The 23,773-nt window shown below is 36.5% G+C and overlaps 1 protein-coding gene and 1 long non-coding RNA gene across 4 annotated transcripts; one reads left to right on the forward strand and one right to left on the reverse strand.

The window, feature by feature from the left end:
* Positions 1-3,559: 3,559 nt before the first annotated feature.
* LOC118498816 lies at positions 3,560-13,110 on the reverse strand. Of its 3 annotated transcripts, none has more exons than XR_004901284.1 (3): positions 12,910-13,110; positions 10,774-10,866; positions 3,560-4,584 (listed from the first exon to the last, which is right to left on the reverse strand). It is a non-coding gene; the product is annotated as an uncharacterized LOC118498816 (long non-coding RNA). The 3 variants fall into 3 exon arrangements; XR_004901282.1 differs by having other exon boundaries at positions 12,042-13,110; XR_004901283.1 differs by lacking the exon at positions 3,560-4,584 and adding an exon at positions 8,490-8,836 and having other exon boundaries at positions 12,042-13,110.
* Positions 13,111-13,117: 7 nt separating this feature from the next.
* On the forward strand, positions 13,118-22,994 carry TTC14 (tetratricopeptide repeat domain 14). The gene is made up of 12 exons (XM_028505086.2): positions 13,118-13,477; positions 13,933-14,057; positions 14,162-14,361; positions 15,277-15,361; positions 15,515-15,644; positions 15,977-16,132; positions 16,847-16,918; positions 17,322-17,441; positions 17,541-17,663; positions 19,577-19,694; positions 20,601-20,710; positions 21,500-22,994. The coding sequence occupies exons 1-12, from the start codon at positions 13,317-13,319 to the stop codon at positions 22,413-22,415; spliced, it is 2,316 nt and encodes a 771-aa protein (XP_028360887.1). The 5' UTR covers positions 13,118-13,316; the 3' UTR covers positions 22,416-22,994.
* Positions 22,995-23,773: the final 779 nt, after the last annotated feature.

Consider the following 23,773-nt stretch of genomic DNA (forward strand, 5'->3'; position numbering starts at 1 on the left):
ACTTCCCAATATGAATAGTTTGATTTGTTGTGTTATTTTAGCATTTATATTAGCTTCATAAAAATACAAGCACTAAGCACAACGTAAGAGCTCTTTTTCAGGTTGCTAATTCCTAAAAAACAAGAAGCCATTTCTGCTACAGTTGTTAGTTTAATTTTCTTTCCAAACTATTGTCACCAGAGGATGTGCTCACATTAATGAGTCAATTTGATATTAATGAGAAAATTAGACTTTGGGGTATTTTTCTCTGAAAAGCAAGTATTCTTCCCAACATAAAGGGCTTTGAAACCCAAAATAACACATTGTCACAGAACTTTAAAGCTGAAAAGGCCCAGATTATTTTAGGAACTGAGAACCAACAAAGTTCAAGTGACCTAAAACAAGATGGCATTTTAAAACCAAATCTTGAAGAACTGAAAGTCTAGGTACCAGAGAAATTATAGTGTGATGAGTATGATAAGGTAGTGGTGGATTTTACCATGTGAATAGCAAGGGACTATTAAGGCTGGGTCTAAATGTGTATTCCCCTTAAATCATCCTATTTAGGGTAGACATAGGATTCAGTTCTCTCAGCTCACATTGATAGGGTAAATGGAGTTTTTTTTTTTTATTGCAGCTGTGTATTTGCTGATAAGGCAAAATAAAGAATACAAGTACTTATACATCACATCTTTTCTAAAATGATACAGAAAAACCCTTATTTTTAGTTGTCTACTGTGCTTCTTTACCTTTCCTCTCAATTATGTACCTTCTTATTAGTTATTAAATTGCCTACCTACACAAAACACATTAGCTTTCCATAGATTTGTAGTCTGGCTTCATGTTTAGTCCTCCAGAGAAATGAACACACCTCCAAAATTATCCAGTAATAAATGTAAGGCTAGGTGCTTAGTACAGCAATTGGAGAGCAGTAAATCACTTTCTTTTAGCTTGTTTAACTAGAAACAAACAGAGATGTACAAAAATGAAAACTCTGTACTATTTGATTCCTTTTCCTTTGTCCTCTCCCCTGGTTGTTGTTGAGCTGGGGGGCTTAACCAATGACATTATGACCTCCAAACAGAAGGGTTGTCCACCTTGAGTTTTAAATGGTCTCATTTTTAGAAACTGGTATCCTTGGAGACCATGTTTCCCCACTGTGTTGACAAACTACTGAGATGTGGTAGCATCCTCTTCTGATCCTCCCCCATCTTACTCAGTGGTCTTCTGACCCTGCCGAAAGACATAAACTTCCTGCAAGTCTGCTTAATCTTTCTTTCTCACCTATATTCTGGGCCCTTTTGTTCTTGTGGACACAGGGAAATAAATGTTCACTATTTTTTTTTTTTATGTACCTGTTGGACCACAAAGGCCCTGGGATGTTAGCAGGCATTTGCTATGCCATACCATCTCTCCACACTCTCTGCCCCTTTGCTCCCCAGTTGCTATGGTGTGGGGAACCTCAGAAAGCCTACCCAAGTCCCAGAGAGAAAGGGTGATTCACAGAGAGTAACCCACCAGAAGAAGAGAAGGAAAAGGGATTTACCACCACTCTCTCCTCTCCCCTTTCTTGCTGCAGAATTAATTCCAAGGGAGAAATCTACATAGAAAATGCTGAAGTTCTCTTTACTTGCCTATATTTCCATTCTCACTCTAAATCTTTATACATATTTATAATAGCTGCTTTAAAAGTCCTTGTCTGTTAATCCCATCATCTCTATAATTTTTAGGTCTGTTTCTATTCGTGGATTTTTCACCTCACTATGGGTCACATATTCATGCTCCTTTGCATGTCTAGTAATTTTTGATGGATATTACATAGTGAATTTTATTGTTGAGTGATTATCATGTGTTTCATTAAAAGGAATTAAGATTTATTCTGGCAGGCAATTAATTTACTTGGAGATTAACTTGATCATTTTGAGACTTCTTTTTCAACTTTGTTAAGGTGAGTCTACAATGGACTTCACTCAAGGGCTAGTTTTAGCCTTCTTTTTAAGGACTAAAACTATAAATATAGACTTTTGGGGAGCCTCTTTGAACTCCCTCAGTGTCAATAGGTCTTTATACCCTAGTTGGTCATAATTCAAACATTTCCCAACCATGTACAGCTGAGTAGTCCGTCAAATACCCAAAGGGCATCTATTCAAATTATGGAGTTGTTTTTCTGCTTAGCTCCTTCTTCTTTGGTCTTCTGCTCCATAAATTCCAGTTGGTTGACTCTCCCTGAACTCTTGTATCTGTCTTCTTGGCTTAGTGAGGCAGCCATGCTCTGTCTAGATTCCACCTCTGTGCACCATTGCTCAACCAAAAAACGAGGCAATTGTAGGACATACCTAGCTTAATTCCCTTCTCTCAGGCACTCCAGCCCTCCATCACCTGGTGTAAAATGTCTGAAAATATTTGTTTCATATATTTTTCCCGTTTTTTGGTGGAGGCCAGGAGTGTTTATTATGGAAGGGTTAGTAAAGCACCAGTTTCATCAGTCATAGCTGCAAGAGTCAGGCTTTTGATTTTCTCCTTGCCTACCATTATTGACAACCCCTAAAATAATGAGTATCTTTCCCATGTGCCCAACTGAGAACTTCATCATTTAATCATTTAGGCCAGAAAAAAATGAATAATTCATAAATCATATTGTCATACCTTATCCCCAAATGCCATAGATATATAAGCTAGATTGTAGAGTCAAATTTTATTATTACTATAATGACTATAATCTAGATATGCAATGTAGAGAGAGAGGGCTAGAAGACTGATTCACAAAAATAAGACTAAAGAGAACTTACTGGAAGAGAGGAAGGTGGGATCTAAAAATGACTTACTAAAGAACAAAAGAAAAGCAACTTTCTGGAGAACAAGGAAGAGATTAACTTCAGACTTTAATAACATAGGAAACCACAATCAAAGACAAAATAGGGGTTTGCACACTGAATGGTCTTAAAAAAAACCCAACATAATGCACTACAAGAGGGCAAAGAGAGGCTCAATTGAGGAAGACCTAATAGAATGTTCATGGTTTCCTCCAAGACTTGAGATGGGATGTGGTAATGCTAGACTTAGAAAAAAGTATGTCACATGCCCCAGGTGAACATGGGTCTTTCATGGAACTTAGGAGAAACTAAACTAAACATTTATGAGAGAGTTTCAGGAAAATTTGAAGGGCATACAACCTAGATGGATAGGCATGCCAAAAAGCCTCATGTATGAGTTCTAGGACAAGATAAGGCATCAATGTTTGGAAAAATATATATAGGTAAATAGTAGATACTGTGATTGCCTAGAAAATTTCAGCAGCAATATGCTATCAATCCAATTAATATTTCTTGTGTAAAACATATTATTGTTTGATATCCTTATCTATTATATGAACACTTACAATTCAATTCTGTTCATGAACACTGGGAAAGGGGATTATGTCAATTCAAAATATTCCATAAAATAAATTTCCAAGGAAATGATGTAAACATTTCATTGATTCAGTTCTATGCCACTAATTCCAAGAGTCCTACAGGGAGGGACTCTTTTGTTCAGAAAAATGAGTTATCCTTAATTAGGCCAGAAAGAAGAGACAATGGCAGAGGCTTGAAAAATTTTAATTGTACAGAGATAATCAATGAGAAGTTATTTGATTGTGAAATTATATTATACTATGGTGAATTTTATTCTTCTCTAAATGTTTACATTTTAACAAGGGTAGTAGTTTTTTATCTGTGGAACTGATAAAACCTATAAAAACAATCTACTTTTCTTTCATATCTAAGTCCATGGGTATTGATTTAAGGAAGATTCATCATGATGAAAACAAAACATCAGCAATAACCATTCATGCTACCTTTTTTCAGTTAGGTTGTTCATATGGCTTGTTCATCACTGGACTCCCTGCACCTACAGGTGCTTGGCACAAATAGATATTCAATAAACAAGCAAATGAATTAATTATAATTTTCATATTCACCTAGTCACCATATCCCAATGAAAATGAACACAATAAATTCTGGATCATCAGCCAATGAAAAGTCTAATAGTCACAGAAAAATAGCAACAACAAAAAAGTAAAAAATCTTTTCTAACATGATGATGTTTGGTTTAGTTGTTATTATTGGAAAAGAAGTTGAAATATGACCACAGAAATGGTCATGGAATGGCTAACAGCAAAGCCCTAGGCTGCTAGAGTTTTAGAGTGTAGTTTTAAAGCTCAAAAAGGAAAGTTATCTGGAATCAATGACTCATGCAAAATGGGAGATAACGTTTACACAGTGTCCAACATGGAATCTGTTTTGTAGAAATCATATCTCTTCAAGGTCTACATCTTGAAGATAGCAAAATAAAAGCATTACAACTTAGAAATTCCATTGATAATGGAAATTAAAGCAATTTCAAACCAAAAGACAGTGAAATGTCTACAATTACATTACAACTCTGATATAAATAAAAAGTGATGATTCAACTCAGAAAGACAGTAGGTATGGACAAGTGTGGAACCCAGTAGATTGAATGATGCAGAATTTCTAAAGTCCCAGTCCCTTCAGTTGTTCTTCATATAGCATGGTTTCTAGCTGCTTTTCCATTATGAGTTGCACTGCTCCAAATAAGCTGCATGGTCTTAAAATGTGTCATTAAAATACAACATAATTGTGATGGTTAATTTTATGTGTCAACTTGGCTGGGCTGTGGTGCCCAGATATGCAGCCAAACATTATTCTGGATGTTTTCGTAAGGGTGTTTCCAGGTGAGATTCACATTTAAATTGGTGGATATTGAGTGAAGCAAAATGCCTGCCACAATGTGGATGGGCCTCATTTAATCATCTGAAGGCCTGAATGGAACAATAGACCAACCTCCATAGAACAAGAGGGAATTCTGCCAGCAGATGGCCTTCAAATTTGAACTGCAACATCAGCTCTCCCTGGGTTTCTAGGGAGAGATGGCCTTCAGACTTGAAGTAGGGTATCAACTCTTCCTGGGTTAACAGCTGGCCAGCCTACCCTGCAGATTTTGGACTTGCCAGCCTCCATAATCACACAGGCCAGTTTCTTAATATAAACCTCTTTTTATGTGTGTGTGTGTGTGTGTGTATACACTAGCAATAGTATAGTGGTTATCAGAGGGAAGGGGGATAGTAAAAGGTAAAGGAGGTCATATGAGGTCTGTCCAGAAAGTATCCAGCCACATACTATGAAAAATGGAGACATTTATTGAAGAAGATACAAGACACATTGTAAAAGGACAATGATGCCTCAGTCCACTTCAAAGTAGGCATCTTGGGACCTCACAGAGTTCTCCCAATTGCCATTAGCTGCCCTTTTGTATTTTCCTGAATTTTATCAACAGTCTGAAATCTCTTCCCTTTCAAAGGTGATTTCAATTTTTGGAAAAGTCAGAAGTTGCAGGGGACCAAATATGGGCTGTAGGGGAACTGAGTCACCTGGGTAATTTGATGTTTCACCAAAAATTTGCATGAGACATGACATATGAGCAGGCATGTTGTCATGATGAAGCTGCCAATCACCAGTTGCCCATAGCTGTGGCCTTCTGAATCATCCAAATAGTTTCTGTGGAGCAATGTTCAAGCTTAATGAAAAAATTGATACAGATTCATTACTCTACTCGCTCAGTCATTTTGAATTTGAGGGCCACACAGTACACATGCTCACTCAATGGTGTCTGCCACCCCCACTGACTAGTACAGTGAAGTCATCACTGTTCACACATGTGCATTCCAGTGCACTCTCCTTGACTGCCAGGTTACACTGATGTCACACAAACTGTTCTCATTATACTAACAATGGCTGGACTTTTTTCAGACAGGCCTTTATAAATATAAAATACTGAAGTGACTCCTATTTCACTGAGTAAAAGCCAAGTTCCAACTGATGCACAGAATTCCGGCCAACATGGAGTCATAAGTAGAAATGTTTGCTTTGCTTCCTCACACAACCAAAGCAAGGGTAATAACCAATTTAAAAACAATAAACAACTAGGAGTGCCAGAAAATCAAACTGCATTGAAGTCCAGCAAACAAGGAGTTAAAGAAACATTCACCCAGACCAGTAGGAGTGGTGGAGATGGGAGACAGGAGATGGGAGATGGGCAGCCAAGCACAGAGGACCCAGTGAGGTGGGGACAACGCAGGCAAGGTGGGGCTGGCTGAATGGGAAAGTAAAGGCTCAAAACCAACTGTACAATACTGCAGGGGTTGTGACAGTGGGGGAAACTCCCACTCTCACAGGAGAGTTCATTGGAAAGGGGGCTAGGGTGGAGCAAGCACGCAAGCAGCATTGTTCCCTCTCTGACCTCTCACACACAGACAGTGCCACAACACAGCAAAGAGGGTTGCCCCACCCCAGCAAATTCCTAAGGCTCTGCCCCCTTACAGCATAGCAGATGCACCAACACAAAATATGGCTCAAATGAAAGAACAGACCAAAACTCCAGAAAAAGAGCAAAACAATGAGGAGATAGACAACCTATGTGATACAGAGTTCAAAACGCTGGTAATCAGGATGGTCACAGAACTGATTGAGCTCAGCTGCAAAATGAAGGAAGAAATGAAGGCTACCCAAAGTGAAATAAAGTAAAATATACAGTGAACCAACAATGAAGGGAAGGAAACCAGGACTCAAATCAACAATTTGGAGCAGAAGGAAGAAATAAACATCCAATTGGAACAGAATGAAGAGACAAGAATTCAAAGAAATAAGGAGAGGCTTAGGAACCTATGGGAAAACAGTAAGTGCTCTAATATCTGAATCATAGGGGTACCAGGAGAAGAACAAGAGCAAGGAATTGAAAACTTATTTGAAGAAATAATGAAGGAGAACTTCCCCAATCTGTTGAAGAAAATAGACTTCCAGGAAGTCCAGGAAGCCCAGGGAATCCCCCAAAAATGGGACCCAAGGAGGAACACACCAAGGCACATCATAGTTAGCTTATCCAAGATTAAAGATAAACAGGGATTCTTAAAAGCAGCAGGAGGAAAGGAGACAGTTACCTACAAAGGAGTTCCCATAAGACTGTCAGCTGATTTCTCAAAAGAAATCTTATAGGCAAGAAGGAGCTGGAAAGAAGTATTCAAAGTCATGAAAGGCAAGGACCCACATCCAAGATTATGCTATCCAGCAAAGCTATCATTTAGAGTGGAATGGCAGATAAAGTGCTTCCCAGATAAGGTAAAGTTAAAGAAGTTCATCATTACCAAGCCCTTACTATATGAAGTGTTAAAGGAATTTATCTAAGAAAAAGAGGATAAAAATATGAACAGTAAAATGGCAATAATCTCATAACTATCAACAACTGCACCTAAAAAACAAAAACAAAAACTAAGCAATCAACTAGAACAGGAATAAAATCACAGAAATGGAGATCACATGGAGGGCTTTTAGTGGGGATGGGGAGGGGAAGAATGGGGGGATAGGTACAGGGAATAAGAAGTATAATTGGTAGGAATAAAATTGATGGGGTGGGGAGGTTATGAATAGTATAGGAAACAGAGAAGCCAAAGAACTTATATGTACAACCCATGAATATGAACTAAGGTTTGGGGGTGTGGGGGAATAAGGAAGGGAAGGGAGGGGTGCAAAAAAAAAAAGAGTAAAAGCCAAGTTCCAATAGCCTACAAACCCTGCACTTCTGTACTTACTCTGTTCCTGCCACAGTCTTCCTTGCTGATCCTCAATACACCAAGTACCTTTCTGCCTTACGACCTCGGTACTGACTTTTCCCTCTGCCAGGAACCCTTTTCTCTAAAATAGGGTGAATGATTAATTCCTTCGTTTCCTTCAAGTTTTTGCTCACTTCTCAATGAGATGGTCCCTGAGCATTCTATTTTAAAACTACTACACCCAACTTCTGTACTTCCAATAGCCCTTACCCAGATTTACTTCTTTTCCTATAGGATTTATCACCTTCTAATATACTATGTCATTCACTTATTATGTTTATTGCTCAAGTCTGTCTCCCTCCACCAGAATGTAAGGTTCCTGAAGGCAATAATCTTGGTGCATTTTTTTTACTATTTTATCCCTAACATCTGAAACAATGCCTAACCCTCAACAAATATTTGCTGAATAAATGAATTCGTTAAATCAATTGCACTTGGAAACTTGACAAATTTGTGTCTACCATTAATCAAATGTCATACCTAAAGTGAATAGGATCAAAGTTCAATCTTTACCCAGAGTTGCTGGATTTTCCAATGGAGAAGGACTATATACTAAACAAATAATAAGTTTCTGGTCTCTGAAATTCTCCTCTGGTTCTGTCATCAATAAAATTAAAAAGTTACTGTTTAGTCCTGGCTGGCATAGCTCAGTGGATTGAGTGCAGGCTGTGAACCAAAGTACTGCAGGTTCAATTCCCAGTCAGGGCACATGCCTGGGTTGCAAGCCATGGCCCCCAGCAACCACACATTGATGTTTCTCTCGCTCTCTCTTTCTCCCTCCTTTCCCTCTCTAAACATAAATAAATAAAATCTTTTTTAAAAAGTTACTGTTTACTAATAAAAAGATAATCAATCACTCTTTTTTCAAAGAAATGTCCAAATTGGATTAAAAATGAGTATCAGACTAATCTAGAATGTAGTGACAAGAAATATGATTTATTTAGCATCAATTAAAGTGTCAATTTTTCCTGGTTATAATGTTGATATGTTCCCTGACAATAGTATTTTGGGACATGGCCACAAAATAGGAATCTAAGAAACATGTATGTTTAAATCTTTCTAAGCAGTCATGACAAAGTACTTGAATTAAGTACTCTGACCTATTCCATGTCAGCATCACACATATCTTTAAATTGTATTTTTCAACAACCATAATGGATTTGTTCTAAAATATCCTCCTTCTATGTGCAAGTCCTTCATTGAAACAAAGAAAAACATGGGGAAAATGGCTGCCTGAGAATAGCATTGCAGGTGGCCAGAGTGTATAGTCAAGCATTGCACATTTCTGGGAGTGCCAGGTACATAGTACATTGTACATGGATTATGATGTAAATGCACCAACAACCCCACACATGCTCTGCCCTCAGGTTTTACAGTGTTCACCTCTGGGTCTGTTCAGCACTAACTGCCCTCAGTTAGAACTGAAATCAGTGATCTTTCCTTTTGGAAAAATTAATTCAAAATTACTGAGCTAATCAATCCTAAACAATGAAAATGAACTGATTTATATTAAAATAATATCCTCAAAACATTTTACAGGTAACTAAAAACAATAGAGGCATAAGAGAGACACAATTATCTTAATATGACTCTATATGATAGATTTAGTTGAACCCTTGAATCCTTGTTTAGTTGGCAGTAGGTTTTCTGGTAAACAGTAGAAAATTTGATACCCACATGATCTAATAGCACCCTCAAGTGGATAAATATTAAATTGATGATGCTTTTCTCCTGAGGTTTTGGTCTATGATATGCAAAATAAAAAGAGAAGCTGGTGGAATCCCTTAAAACAAAGACTGTTGAATGAATATACACCAATCCTTATCAGAAGAGCCCACAGTTCAAATTATTTCTTTAATAATGAGGATGGATTTTTGGCTGATTTAGCCATCCTTTCCATTCAGTATTCTTCATTTTCCTTCGAGTCAACTCACGGGACTCTGAATAGAGCTTTGAACAGAACAAAACTTAGATAGTAGCAAATCCGTAATCTAAACCTCTTGCACCATGTACTTATGAATGAAATCAAGAGTACCCATTTTCAGAAAATGGTTCATGAATATCTTTAGATGTTAACATAATAATAGACATTTAAAATATGTTCCATATATATTTACAAACTACATCTTAAAGAACATGGTTTCAGCCTACCCTCTTTAAACCATATGGCATGGAGAAAGAGTACTAGATATATAGTAAAATTATGTGGCTTCTAAAGTTAGTTTTTGAACAAATTATAAACCTCCTCATATCTGTTTGTTCATCTTTTAAATTGAAGGAGCAGAGGCACTAGTTGGTGACTTGTTAATGTACTAGTTAAAATGTTTTTGGTTCCAAACCATAAATTTACTCAATCTGACTTAAGCAACAAAAGAGGATTTTTTCAAGAAAAAAAAAAAGAGGGGGGTATGAATATATCCCTAGTGTCTTAATCAGTTCTATTCACACTTTCCTGATACACACAACCCACCCTTCACCCTAGGTACAGAGAGGAGGTGAGGTTTTGTTGAAATTGCTTATATCAGGGTCAAGAACCAGGAAAAATCTGTCTATAAATATTTCTTATATAGTCATAGATTATCTGTGGAAGTCCTTCCTGAATGATAATATGCAAGTTTCTGAGATCCAGGTAGACTTTATCTTTTGCATATGATGTCATTGGCAGCTGTATGTGTTATTTTGGGAAACCTGGGGGATCCAAGAAAAGCTACTTTGAGACATGTTCTGCCCCTGCTTTATGTGACTACCTTGCTTCAGCTAAGTTTTTGTGGCCTTTGCTAAATAAATCAGACATTTAATCTCTCTCTCTGTGTATACTCTCACAGAGGAGACAGAGGGGTCTCTTCTAACCAATCTATAACCTACCTGAAATGACATGCTTATATAATTCATACACCCATAACCAAAATGCTCCTGTCTACTTCCCTCTCACACTTGCAGTCTCTAAAATACAGCTTGTTTTTCATATCTCTACTTCTTTAATTACATTGCTCCATTTTCCTGAAGTGCACATACTTGCCTCCTCTTCTCCTCTCTTATCCACATCAACTTCCACTATACCTCACCTCTCATTTTTCCTTCAAAAAGGAATCTAGGCAGAGCTTAGTAGGTGTCTACCATAATTTTCTTACCACTGTGCCCTATGTGTTTCTTCTTATATCTGCTTCTTTACTGGAGTCTTGTTGCTCAAGGTGGGGTTTTCTTCATCTTTATATGTCCAGGTCCTGGAAAGTATTTAAAAAAGACATACATGTGTTTATTTAGAAGTGAAATTTGACATCATAATAAAAATAGTCCCAAGTCCCAGACACCAAAGATCTGAGTGCCCTGACCTTTCTTCCCTCACAGATATTCACTTAATTATTAATGCTGCTTAATCTAACAAAGTTATTTAGAAAAGTTTTTTAAAGGTCAAATTAGTACACAAAAATTACAGCAAGAAGGTAAAGAAAATGTTTTCTATCTTCACTTCAGGAAGCCCCATAGGTAGGACTGGTTTCTCTGAGAAGCAAAACTAGTCCCCTCACTTTCTCTCCTCACTCCCTGTGGTTCTCCCTCAAAGATCCAAAGCTCTGTCCTCTTCAAAGCCAATGTGTATCTTTCCCAGCAGAAAATGAACCCTTATTCACCTGTAGGTGTAAAAGGTGTAATTCACTCACGTGGAATTTGTATCTGGGAAATGAAGAACAAGGTTGCCTCTGGTACTTAAGTACTACAACTACTTCTGTTTAAGGAAAGCAATAGCCAGAGTTTTTTTTTTTAAACAGCCTATGTTTTTATTACACCTGCTTGAAGGTTTTGTATTGTTTTGTTTTATTTTTTTGGTCATAACTATGTATACAGAAAATGTTCAACAAATGTCACTCCTGATGAATGCTGCTTACCCCTCTTGGAGCAGCTACTTTCTCCTTCTTTCATGGCCATATCACAGCAATTTTAGATGGTCAAGATATGGGCCATGGTTGAATGTTACTCTGGCATTGGAATTAGGAAAAAAGTAGACATATCCCATAGTGGTGAAGGCATGAACTACTTAAGAATGGCTTCACAAGGTAGCATTCTCAGAGCAGACGAATGCCACCATCTGCCATCTGGTTCTGAGATACTGAGATTCTGAGTTCCTCCAGAGATAATTAGATCCTTAGTAAAAGATCAGCTCTAACTAAAATTACATATCTCATTTACCAGAACGGGTATACAGTTCCCTCTTAGTAACTGACCTTCCCTTTCAATGACAGCACCTTCCTTCCTAAGAACAGCCATTCTCCGTAGCTACAGTGTAACACAAATCAGTCTGTACCACTGATTAAACTTTTCTGATGAACCCATAACAGCTTATTTATCATCTTCTAAACTTGCATTCTTCTTTGTTGCATTTTCTCATCTTATTCATGTTTACCTATTTGCCAGGATTTTTCACAAAGTGGTGTGACAGCATACACTAGATTCTGGGCTGGGTCTTCTATCCAGGTGCTGAAACAGTGAAAGGACGATTGATCTCCCCACAGACATGTAGCTGGAGAGGGAGCGGATTAATTGCTACCATTTATTTTTGTTCAAGAGTACTATACTAAATTACACATAGTGGTACAGATTTTAATATATTAAAATAAAACAAATTTATACTGAAATAAAACTTGTTCTCAAAATTAAAGTTGGTCCTTCTGTATGATAAATATACTCTCTCCAGCAACTCTGCCTGTGAGGAGTCTAAGGCCAAGATGGAATCCTAACTCTGCCTTTCACCAGCATGACATTGATCAATTTACCGAGATTCTCTGGGCCTGTTTCCTCGGTCTCTTACATGAGAGTATATGAAATACAGTGGTTAGGTTCTCCAGTCAATACGTAACAGAGAAAAAAAACCTTAAGTGACACTACCTTTGGAAAATGACTTGAATTACCCATATGTACAGTATATTGACTTTAGTGTACACAACATCATACAGTAGATCTCATGGGCACTGAATTTTCAGAACCCACTTAGATAAAAGAAAAAAAAGCATATATCCAGGCATTAAAGCTATTCTAGTTTTAAGTTAACGCCAAAATAACTAACAGTGAATGGGGTTACGGATGGAGAACACAATTCGAGTGCATAAGGGATGTTCTTGTTCTTCCTTACTTCTGACATCTAGCCTACCAAGCAGTCGTTCTGGTGTGCTCATGCCTGAGACGTAGCCAGTGATTTATTCAATCAGTACTTTGAGGGAAAAGCCTTTGTAACTCGTACGGAGTTCTCACCAGTTTGGGACACTGATACTTACATGCGTCTCACTAAATTAAAGGATGAGTTACTACTTTTCCTAGATTAAAGCTCGGGCCATTGCAATGTAAGAATAACACCAGGGAAATTTTTTAAAAGTCATCTTACACACACTACTATGTGGAAGCCATAACTAGCCCCTAACTCAGGAAAAGCTTAGCTCAAACATTCAGGCTTCCGTAGTCTCACTCCGTTTCGCGAGACTGACTCTCGGGCGCCGGCGCAGAAGCGGCTCAAGAATACTTCCGGAAGGCCACCCGACGTGTCCGAGTGGTGTGCTTCCGGCGGCTTTCTCGCTGCTTGCTCAGTCTCTGGGACCTAGCAGCTAAAATAGTGGGCACTCACCTGGGTGGGTTACGGACCCAGGGAGCTAGAGGTCCACCTATTTGAGCCCTGTAATCTCTAACCATGGACCGGGACCTTCTGCGCCAGTCACTGAATTACCACGGGCCGTCTTTGCTGTCCCTGCTCCGTAGCGAACAGCTGGACAATCCGCACTTCCGGAGCCTCCTGGGGTCGGCGGCCGAGTCAGCCCGGGGACCGCCGCTGCAGCAGCCGTTGCAGGCCAGGTAATGGGACGGCAGTGTCGCTGCAAGACGGGGGAGGGGACCCAACTCGGCGCTCCAGTACTGCAGCCGGGCGGTTGATTCCTGAAGCGGCGGAGCTGTGGGGTTGAGCACGTTCTGACGCGCTAGTGCAGAGGGCTGGATGGAGGAGGGCGCGCGCTTCTTGTTTGGGGGCAATGATGGGTTTGGGCTGAACTTTTTCTCTAATAATTGGATGGCAAAGGCAACTCTTTAGCCAAAACTCTCTTGGGCTTTCGTATGTGGTGCTGCGGGCGTTCCTTCTTAACAACTACAGACTGGTGAATGAGGGAATCCCTGGTTAAACTTTTTCTTGAAGAATGTATGGGCTGGAGCTTAGGATGGACCCGATTGGACGATGAAAGCAGAAGCTTGGATGTACTAAAAGGTTTTGCAAGTAAACCAGTTTTCGTAAATTTTGTTGTGTTTTTTTTTTTAAGAAAAGAGAAGAGAGTCGACAACGTTGAAGTACAAAAATTCATTTCCAAAAAAGCGGATCTTCTCTTTGCACTTTCGTGGAAACCAGATGCACCTGCAGCATCTGAAGTTAATGAAGACAATGAAGGTGAGTTGAGTCTTAAAATGTTTTCATTGCAGTTAGTTTAACAGCACTTAAGATAAAGCAGAACACAAAACTGTGGTTAGTAATTTTGTTAATTATTTTTCCAGATTCTTATGCAGTCATGCCACCTTTAGAGCAGTTCATGGAAATACCTAGTATGGATCGGAGAGAGCTGTTTTTTCGAGATATAGAGCGTGGAGATATAGTGATTGGAAGAATAAGTTCCATTCGGGAATTTGGGTTTTTCATGGTGTTGATTTGTTTAGGCAGTGGCATCATGAGAGACATATCTCACTTAGAAATCACAGTAAGTTACTTTTCCGTTATTTGATTGCTTCTGTTTTTGACAGTCACTTCAGTACAAGAGTTAGTCTTTGCATCCAGTTGTGCTTAAGTGTACCATACTGACAGTTTGGAGAATTAAATATTTTAATTGAAGAAAAATAGGGTAACTTTTTCTTTTTTACAAAAATCATTAGTGGTGATAGAGTTATTTATCCATTTCTGGTTTGGTTTTTTTGCCCCCTTGTTTGGCAGGGGTGGGGTCCTTTTTCAAATGTTAAAGAGATCTCACTTGGTATGGTGAGATTGATTGGTATTTGGGGCTTATTTTTTCCTAGCTGAACCTGTTTTTAATTATTTAGTATTAGGCATTAGATACTTGCATATGGGTAATTTAGAAATAAATTTATGACCTACTTATACAGTGATCAAATGTGATTTGTACATTATAAGATACTTTGCCTGAGATGACTAGTCCTGATTTTGAACTGTGTCGCTTTAAAGGATTTGATAGCTATCAAGGCAGATGGAAAGGAAGAAAAGCAGAAGGTATCACAGACTGGATAGCAGACATAAAATTTGGAGAATTCACATTTCATTGTCATCGGAATTCTCATACTTGAAAAATTTGTTTCATTTTTAACAAATGCAAAATATCTTTTTTCCCATCATCCATACTTACAGTATATTTGATTTCTAAAATTAATTGCAAGTTTCATGAGATTTTGGTTTTTGAACTAAATCAAAAACTTGTTTAATGTTTTTGAGCACAGAAATCTTTTACAATTAAAATCCTTACTTAAATTTAGACTTTAGGGTGCTTGTTGATTTTTTAAGATTATATTAATTATTAGCTGTTTATGTTGAACAACTAGGATAAAAGAAGACCTTATCACCAAAGAATGAAATGCCCTATGTTTTAAAATGCTTCTCATTGCAGGCTCTTTGTCCGTTAAGAGATGTGCCTTCTCACAGTAACCATGGGGACCCTTTATCGTATTACCAGACTGGTGATATCATTCGAGGTGATCAGTTTCATCATATTAATAAAAAAGTAACGGTTGTTACAATTTTTGTTTTTATTTTGAAAATGTAGTTTAATAAGAACAGTGTTTGAAACAGGGATTGGGAGGGTACATTGTCTTTTTAATCAGCTTGGTTTTCTTATTTTTTTTAAGCTGGAATCAAGGATATTGACAGATACCATGAAAAGCTTGCAGTATCTCTCTATAACTCATCTCTTCCACCACACCTATCGGGTATTAAATTAGGTGTAATTAGTTCTGAAGAACTTCCTTTGTACTACAGGTAATTTATCCCATTATTTCAACAACAATTAATTGCAAAACAGTTTCTTGACTAAAAAATAGCAAATTTTGTCCACCTTCTAACAGCAAAGTAGAATTTTAATTTCTCTTATTTCACAGTATGCTCAGTGTATTTTTATAACCCTTAAATTTCTTCCAACTTGATCAAAGGAACCAAGGCATGATGTTGCTGCACCTTCGTGTATAAAAATAATACAAATATTTAAATCTCATGTGATAATATTATTTCTTTAACAGAAATGGGATATGCTAATTATGATAATCATTTTTGTATTTTGTGTGTGTGTTTTTGTTTGTTCATTTGTTTTTTAGGAGGAGTGTTGAACTAAATAGCAATTCTTTGGAATCCTACGATAATATCATGCAAAGTTCCTTGGGATTTGTTAATCCAGGAGTAGTTGAATTCCTTCTAGGAAAACTAGGAATAGATGAATCTAATCCACCATCTTTAATGAGAGGCCTACAAAGGTATAGTAAATCATTGTTACTCTGTTAACAAAGTGGTAAGGTGAATGGTGTGAGCTCAGAAGTTACATAACTGAGGGACATACTTGACTGTACTATGCCTAGTGGCAGCAGTGTGACAAAGGTTGAATGAACTAGGTGATCTGTCTCCTGAAATTAAGTCTCTTTTCAGTGATAGATGTGTACTATGTGAACAGAGAAATATTTAGAAAGTTTATAGGAATTTTATGTATATGCTAAAGAAAAATAATGTTTAAGAACAATAGTTACTCCTCCCCTGGCTAGTGTGCCTCAGTGGATTGAATGCTGTCCTGCAAACCAAAGGGTTGCCAGTTAGATTCCCAGCCATGGCACATGCCTGGGCCACACATTGATGTTTCTCTCCCTCTTTCTCCCTCCCTTCCCTCTCTAAAAATAAAGAAAATCTTTTTTTAAAAAAGTGGAAGTCAAAGTATATAAGACAAAAATAGCAGTGCAGAGGACTTAAACAATATGACATACATGGAAAATGATTAGTGGTTGGGTACTACTGAAGTATTTTTTTTAAAAAGGATAATAGTTATTCCTGAGAGTTCAAAAGTTGTGTGTGTGTACATGGTATACAAATTTCTTACTTTCTGGGGATTCACTTTTTCAGTGTTGAGTTTTTATTATGTCAAAGTGAACTGTAGTTACACAAATGTATTTATACAGTTTGACTTTTGTTTTCTTTAATAGCAAAAATTTCTCTGAAGATGACTTTGCTTCTGCATTAAGAAAGAAACAGTCTGCATCTTGGGCTTTAAAATGGTATGAAGATTTTTTTCTTTAAACAATTACATTATGTAACCTAAAAGGTTAGGGTAAGGCAAGAATTTTCATGTCATCAAGACCAAATTTGTTTATAAATGAATTAAAGTGAGTTTTTTACATTAACTTTCTTATAGGTATAAATGTTGTTATGTTATAAACTTAATGCACTTAAGTTTTAGCCAACATTAAATTTTTTTTTCAAAGAAATTAGTATACTGATATCTGGATTTCATAAAATTTGTTACAATATTATCCAAAGGCAGAGTGCTTCTTAGATATACGGAGAGTATGGAAGATTAAATATTAGCCAAATTCTATTTGCTTTAAAATTTTATACATGCTAACATTTTGTTTGGATATTCTTTGAAATGTTTGTGATGCTTTACAAATACCTTTTTAGTGTGAAGATTGGAGTTGATTATTTTAAGGTTGGGCGCCATGTGGATGCTATGAATGAATACAATAAGGCTTTGGAAATAGACAAACAAAATGTGGAAGCTTTGGTAGCCCGCGGAGCATTGTAAGTGGATCATGGATTTTAATGAATAATTTACAAGGTGAATGTACAAGATTTATGAATGGCCCACAAGATGAACTCCTAATTGTTTCATATCTCTAGATATGCAACAAAAGGAAGTCTGAACAAAGCAATAGAAGATTTTGAGCTTGCATTGGAAAACTGTCCAACTCATAGGAATGCAAGAAAATACCTCTGCCAGACACTTGTAGAAAGAGGAGGGCAGTAAGTGTCAAATTTTGTTTGATAGCAGAGATCTAATGTCCAACCAACTACTGTAAAATCTTGAACTTAACATAAGGAAATAGCATTTTTAACTCACTTAATTCAGAACAGTCTTAGTTTCAATCTTAGTTGAAAATGTTTTTTAAATATGGTCCTCTTAATTTTCTGGTTATTTTTTGCTCATTACTAAGGTTCTTTCTAATTGGAGATATTTTAGTGACTTGAGTTTATTGTCCTGAATATCTGTTCTCATTACATAGAAATATAAATATAAAAGTACAAAAAAATTAGGTAAATATCCTTTTCCAGGACACACACTAGAAGTTTTAATAGAGAGAAATTTAATTTCTAATTCATTTCATCATTTTGGTGGAAGAATGCCAGAAATATGAATTGAGAGCTCCTGTTAATTATGAGTGAAGTTTCACTGTTATATTCAGTTTATTGCTGTACTCTGTCCAGAAGAATCCACAAACTCGTTAAATGGAAGATCAAACCATTGAGAACGATGTAATTTTTGTTACTGTCCTGAGATGCTGGCATAATACCTTGCCTAGTAGTTGTACCATAAATACTTAATGACTAATTGACTAATTTATAAAATATTTTTGAGGAAATACACTTATAAAGAATTTGCTAACAGCCTGGTTAATAATTAAAAACCAGCTCATAATTAATATCATTGTTTTGCTATAAATGTTTAAAAATAGAATTCTTTTTCATGAATTTGTCTGATCATTCCAGTTTGTATGACCATACCAGAATCAAACCCATGTATTAATGTCTTTTAATAAGTGAATGACACCACCACCTACCCAGGCCATAAATGTTGATCATCTTTGACAAGTCCTTTACTCCCCACCCCATCTGACACAAAAGTTACCCTGTTGAAGCCATTGGGGTTTTCTTAGTTTGTTTTACAGTAATTGCTTTTTCCTACTTTCTAAAAACTGAAAATATTTTGCAAAATCCTCTCCCTGCCCTATATTCTAATTTTCTAATTCTGATTTTTCATAGCATGGACTTTTAAGCATCAACTGATAAGGATCTTATCTGCAGACTAGTTGTGATGTACCTGTTATGTGTTGATATTTGCAACTTTAACAGTAGATAAGCTGGGAAAATATTTCTATTGAAAGGAAAATTCTTCATAAACTACTAGGAAAAGTCAGCCTATTCAATTCTGTGCTAAAGCTCAAGATCATACTATAATTATTAGAGGATATTAGTTGATGTGTGTTCAAATGCATTATACTAAAATGCCAGTGCTGGACCTGCAGCATGGCTTTAGTTACCAGTAATGGAGTCCTGTTTGATTTTTTATTTTGGAGTTTATTTTGTTCAAATTGATATGTAATTGACATATAACATTATATTACTTTCAGGTGTACAACACAATGGTTTAAAATCCTATGTATGTATTGCAAAGTGATCACCACAAGTGTGGGTAACATGCATCACCACACACAGTTGCAGATTATTTTCTTTATTGTGGTGAGAACTGTTAAGATTATTTTAGCAGCTTTTAAGTATACAGTACAGTATTATCAACTAAGTCACCATGCTGTACATTACATCCCCAAGACTTATTTATTCTTATAACTGAAAGTTTGTACTTTTTGACCATTTTCACCCCTTTCATTTACCCCCTACCCCTGCCTCTGGGAACCACCAATTTGTTCCCTATATCTGTGAGTTTGGTTTTATTTTGTTATATTTTATGTGGTTTTACATGGCTTTTTAATCAAAGAAATAGTAGTTAAAAACTTACGGTTAGGTACTGTTCAATTTGGAAAATAATTAGCTAAACACAGTTTTTTCCTATTAAGTTTTCTCATAAAGCCTCTGATTTGTGTGTATGTTGGAATACTTCTGTTTTTGCAAAAAAAGCTAAATCTTCCTCTCAAATTTAGGTTAGAAGAAGAAGAAAAGTTTTTAAATGCTGAAAGTTACTATAAGAAAGCTTTGGATTTGGATGGCACTTTTAAAGATGCAGAGGATGCTTTACAAAAGCTTCATAAATATATGCAGGTGATTCTTTATTTCCTCTTAGAAATTTAGTAATACTTGAAATTAATGCCAAAATTTAACTTTCCTCTGTGGAAAACTATCTTAGATTACTTAAGGCATTATGAAAGGTTTCTTTTTAGATACAGATTTTCCTAATTAGTTTTCACATTGCTTCATAATGCCTCTTTTTATTTGTTAGTACTCAAAAGTAAAAATAACTCTATGAGAAAATTCTGATTACCTAGATTTGGTATGTGAGCTTTCCTGGTGGTTACAAAATTCAGTGATGTTACTGTAATTGAACTAATTCTAAAAATCTTTTTGAGAGATACTTTAAACTGTCTTTTCCTGTAATACTGATGATGATGTTTTCTCATGCATTTTCTTCTGAATTGGACCGTTGCTGCTGTGTCTGTGACATCTGGTGCTGCTCATCCCCATCCTCACACTGGAAAATGATATCTTACGTAATCATGCGTTCAACTGGGCTGTGCTATTTTTTAAATGGTTTGTATTTGAACATGGTGATTTCCCCTCAATTCACCTTAATGGAATTTATTGAAATTTTATTTATAAAAACCTGTATACTGTTTAAATTTTTCAATTTTTAAAAATAATTTTTACTTATTTTTTCCCCTTTCTTGCACTCTGGGTTATGGGTACCAATGCAATGGCTTCTTCCCCTTTTTTATGGAATACCAACTGCAATATGGTCCTCAAAACTGTTCTGGCTATTCCAATGATTAATGCCAAACACCTGTATGATTAATTTTTCTATGTTAAAAATACTTGTTTAATGCTGGATATATGGTTATTTGGGCATACCACATTTGGTTTCTGGTCGGGGGATGGTTTTTTGAAAAATTGGGTTTTATATATTCTGCTATTTTTAACGTGTGGTTTTTTCCGATATCTGGGTTCTAAAAGAAATCTTTGGAATTAAGAGAAAAACAAGCTGAAAAGGAAGAAAAGCAGAAAACAAAGAAAATAGAAACAAGTGCAGAAAAGTTGCGTAAGCTTTTAAAAGAGGAGAAAAGGTAAACTATAATATTTAGTATTTTTTAATTTAAAGCAACTACTGAGTTGAAACACAGTGCCATATGGAGGTAAAGTAAGTAAAAATATACAAAAGTATTTCAAATTATAACCAGTTACTCTGAAAATTACAAGTACCATAAACTTTTTTATGAGTGATTAAGGAAAGTGGAATTCTAAGGCTGAAAATCTTGGGTTGGGGGAGAATTAGCTTTAAATTTAAAATATGTAATGTTACTTTAATTATCTGTATTTTAGGGCGAAAAGTTTTCGACACAGAGCAGTGGGTCTCAACTGGGGGCAATTTTGTCCCCTGGGGGACCTTACTGGTTGTCATACTAGTGGAGTACTGTCTAGGGGGCAGAGGTCAGGGGTACTGCTAGATACCCTACAGTGATTTCATAGGACCTCCTCCCACCACACTGCCACCCTGGACTCAAACAAATGTTAGTAGTGCTGAGGTGGAGAGACAGTCTATGCTCTAGAGTACCCACGTGTAAAATTTTAATTCTCTTTTGTGGGCGAAGGTGGTCTTGTTTTTACGGTAATGTTGGAAATGTCACTGTGTCTTGTAGAAGTGGATTTAGAGTGACAACTGTCTACACAAGTATTTTCCTCCAAAAGTAGTGCTTGATGGTAAAATTGGATCTTATAATAACTAAGATTATTACAATTGCCTATCTAAGCCACAGCTTTTATGAAATCTTTAAGAGAAAACAGAACTAAAATATATATGGATAATTAGGAAACATTTGTGTGCTTAACTTTTGATGAATTAACTACTTTTTTAGGCTAAAGAAGAAAAGAAGAAAGTCAACTTCTTCTTCAAGTGTTTCTTCTGGTGATGAATCAGTTTCTTCTTCATCATCCTCTTCCTCTTCTGGTCACAAACGGCATAAGAAACATAAGAGGAACCGTTCAGAGTCTTCTCGAAGTTCCAAAAGGCATTCAGCTAAGGCATCCTCAAATCAGATAGATGAGACTAGGAAAGATGAGTACTTCCCAGTTCCAGCCAATACATCAGCATCTTTTCTTAACCAAAGACAAGAAATGGAAAAACTACTGGAAAAGCAAGATAGGGTACCATCTGAAAAGAAGCAGGCAAAAGAGAAAGATAGATGTCCTTTCTCTTCGTCATCAGTTGAAATTCCGGATGATTTTGGAGGTAGGTCTGAAGATCCAAGAGGTTTTTATAATACCGATAAAACTCAGGCAAGTAGTAGCAAAACAGAAAAACCATATAAATATGAAAGACATTTTTCCAGTAGAAGAGATTCTTCAGATTCCTTCTCTAAGAATCCAGAAGACAAGTTAAAAAATTACGGTTACAGAAAAAGTGAAAAAGATATAGAGGGAAGAAAAGAGCACCATAGAAAATGGGAGCCAGGTTCCGTGAGGTATTATTCCACTTCACCAGCAAGCTCAGATTACTCTTCCAAGTCCGTTGAAAAATATAAAAAATACTCTGGATCACGTGATTTCAGTAGACATGAGCAAAGATACCAGTTAAGTAAAAATCATAGAGAATATGGAAGAGAGGATAATTATGAAGAGGATATTAAAACAGAGGTTCCAGAAAAAGATGAGGTACATAGCAAAGAGCATTCAGAAAGTGGAGTTAAAAAAAATTTACCTCAGAATTTACTTAATATATTTAATCAGATAGCTGCATTTGAGAAAGAAAAAGGAAATAAACAAAAAAATTAATATGCCAAGGGAATCAGCACTATTATCTAAAGGCTGTTAATAAGTTTTGGGTCTTTTAGTTAAAATAGTCCAGTGCAGAAATCTGTTCTTCTGAAGTTATTTGTAGAGATTGAAGAAAGCAAATGATTTTTAGTTATTGTCATATATTTGTTTTAGTTGGTCTTCTTTCACAGCTTGATTTGTAGGCTTTCATATATATGTTTATGTATAGCATTTCTTTGATGACTTAAATTTCAAGATAATTCTCTAAGTGTTTCTTAATTGTATTATGGTATGTGAGAATTCCTTGAATCTACCTTATCCTGCTGTTTGAGAGAAAATTAAATTTGTGAACTGAACATTTGGGTTGTTGTCATCAAAAATGATTTAATTCTCCTCTCTGTTAAAGTAAAAACCCTCAGCTTTGAAAGATACATTTAAATATTCTTTAAATAACACTCTATATTCATTAATTTTTTACTAACTTTTAAAATGGTACACAGATTATCTTGTCTAATTGGCCTCTAAAGCCAGATTCAATTAAAAAAAGACTGTGTACCAGCTTAACAAATACCTTAGGAATAAAGCATGAAAATTGAATAGGGGTCCATTTCCTTTTTTCTTTTTTCCTTTCTTTTTGTTTCTTCCTCTCCACCTCCCTCTTCTCTTCCTTCTCCCCTCCCCTTAACTCCATCCACCACCTCCCACTCTCCTCCTCCCTTTCTATTTATCTACCTACCTGCCTTATTGCTTAGCAGTGTAGCCCTAAGAAATTTTTTTAAATATTGGCAAGACTTTAGAGACTACATTCTAGGCAAGAATGGATCATAATAGAAAACAATACTTTAGCCAAAGCAGATAGCAGTGGCAAGAAAAGCATACTATAAATCTGACTTTTCTCCAGCAAGAAAGAAAACTAGGAACTCCCAGTATTGCGCATGTCCCGTTTGGAACACACTGGTCATGCCTGCACTTTGACTTTTCTTCCTTGACACCTCCTCCCCCCCATGCTTCCTCAATGCCTCTTTTCTCAGAGTCCGAGTAAATGACTAGGCCAACAAAGCCTGGATTTATTACAAGAAATTTTCAGCAACTGGAGCTGAAGACAGGACTTGGGTTGTATGGATCCTCTCCAGATTATTGAAAGCAGTATAGTTTATTATTTGGGAGATACAGATAGGAGTGATAGGTATTGTGTTTATGATGGCCTTTAGAATCTTTCCAATTGATGGGCCTTTAAGATTATCATTCATGATGACACTGGATGGATAGGTTGGGGGATAGGTGAGTATCCATCTACAGAGGTCTGAGTATGATGGAGGAGGAAGACACTTTCAGTCCTCGTTCTGTCTCACTATTCTTGCCAATAGTAAAATACC

Source organism: Phyllostomus discolor, chromosome 2, assembly GCF_004126475.2.
Source record: "Phyllostomus discolor isolate MPI-MPIP mPhyDis1 chromosome 2, mPhyDis1.pri.v3, whole genome shotgun sequence".
Lineage (NCBI taxonomy): Eukaryota > Metazoa > Chordata > Mammalia > Chiroptera > Phyllostomidae > Phyllostomus > Phyllostomus discolor.

Bases quoted from the DNA above. Each gene is read 5' to 3' on its own strand.
- TTC14 (XM_028505086.2), top strand. From the start codon at position 13,317: ATGGACCGGGACCTTCTGCGCCAGTCACTGAATTACCACGGGCCGTCT. The intron at 14,362-15,276 runs GTAAGTTACTTT...TTCTCATTGCAG, and splicing joins TATCTCACTTAGAAATCACA to GCTCTTTGTCCGTTAAGAGA. The intron at 15,362-15,514 runs GTGATCAGTTTC...ATTTTTTTTAAG, and splicing joins GACTGGTGATATCATTCGAG to CTGGAATCAAGGATATTGAC.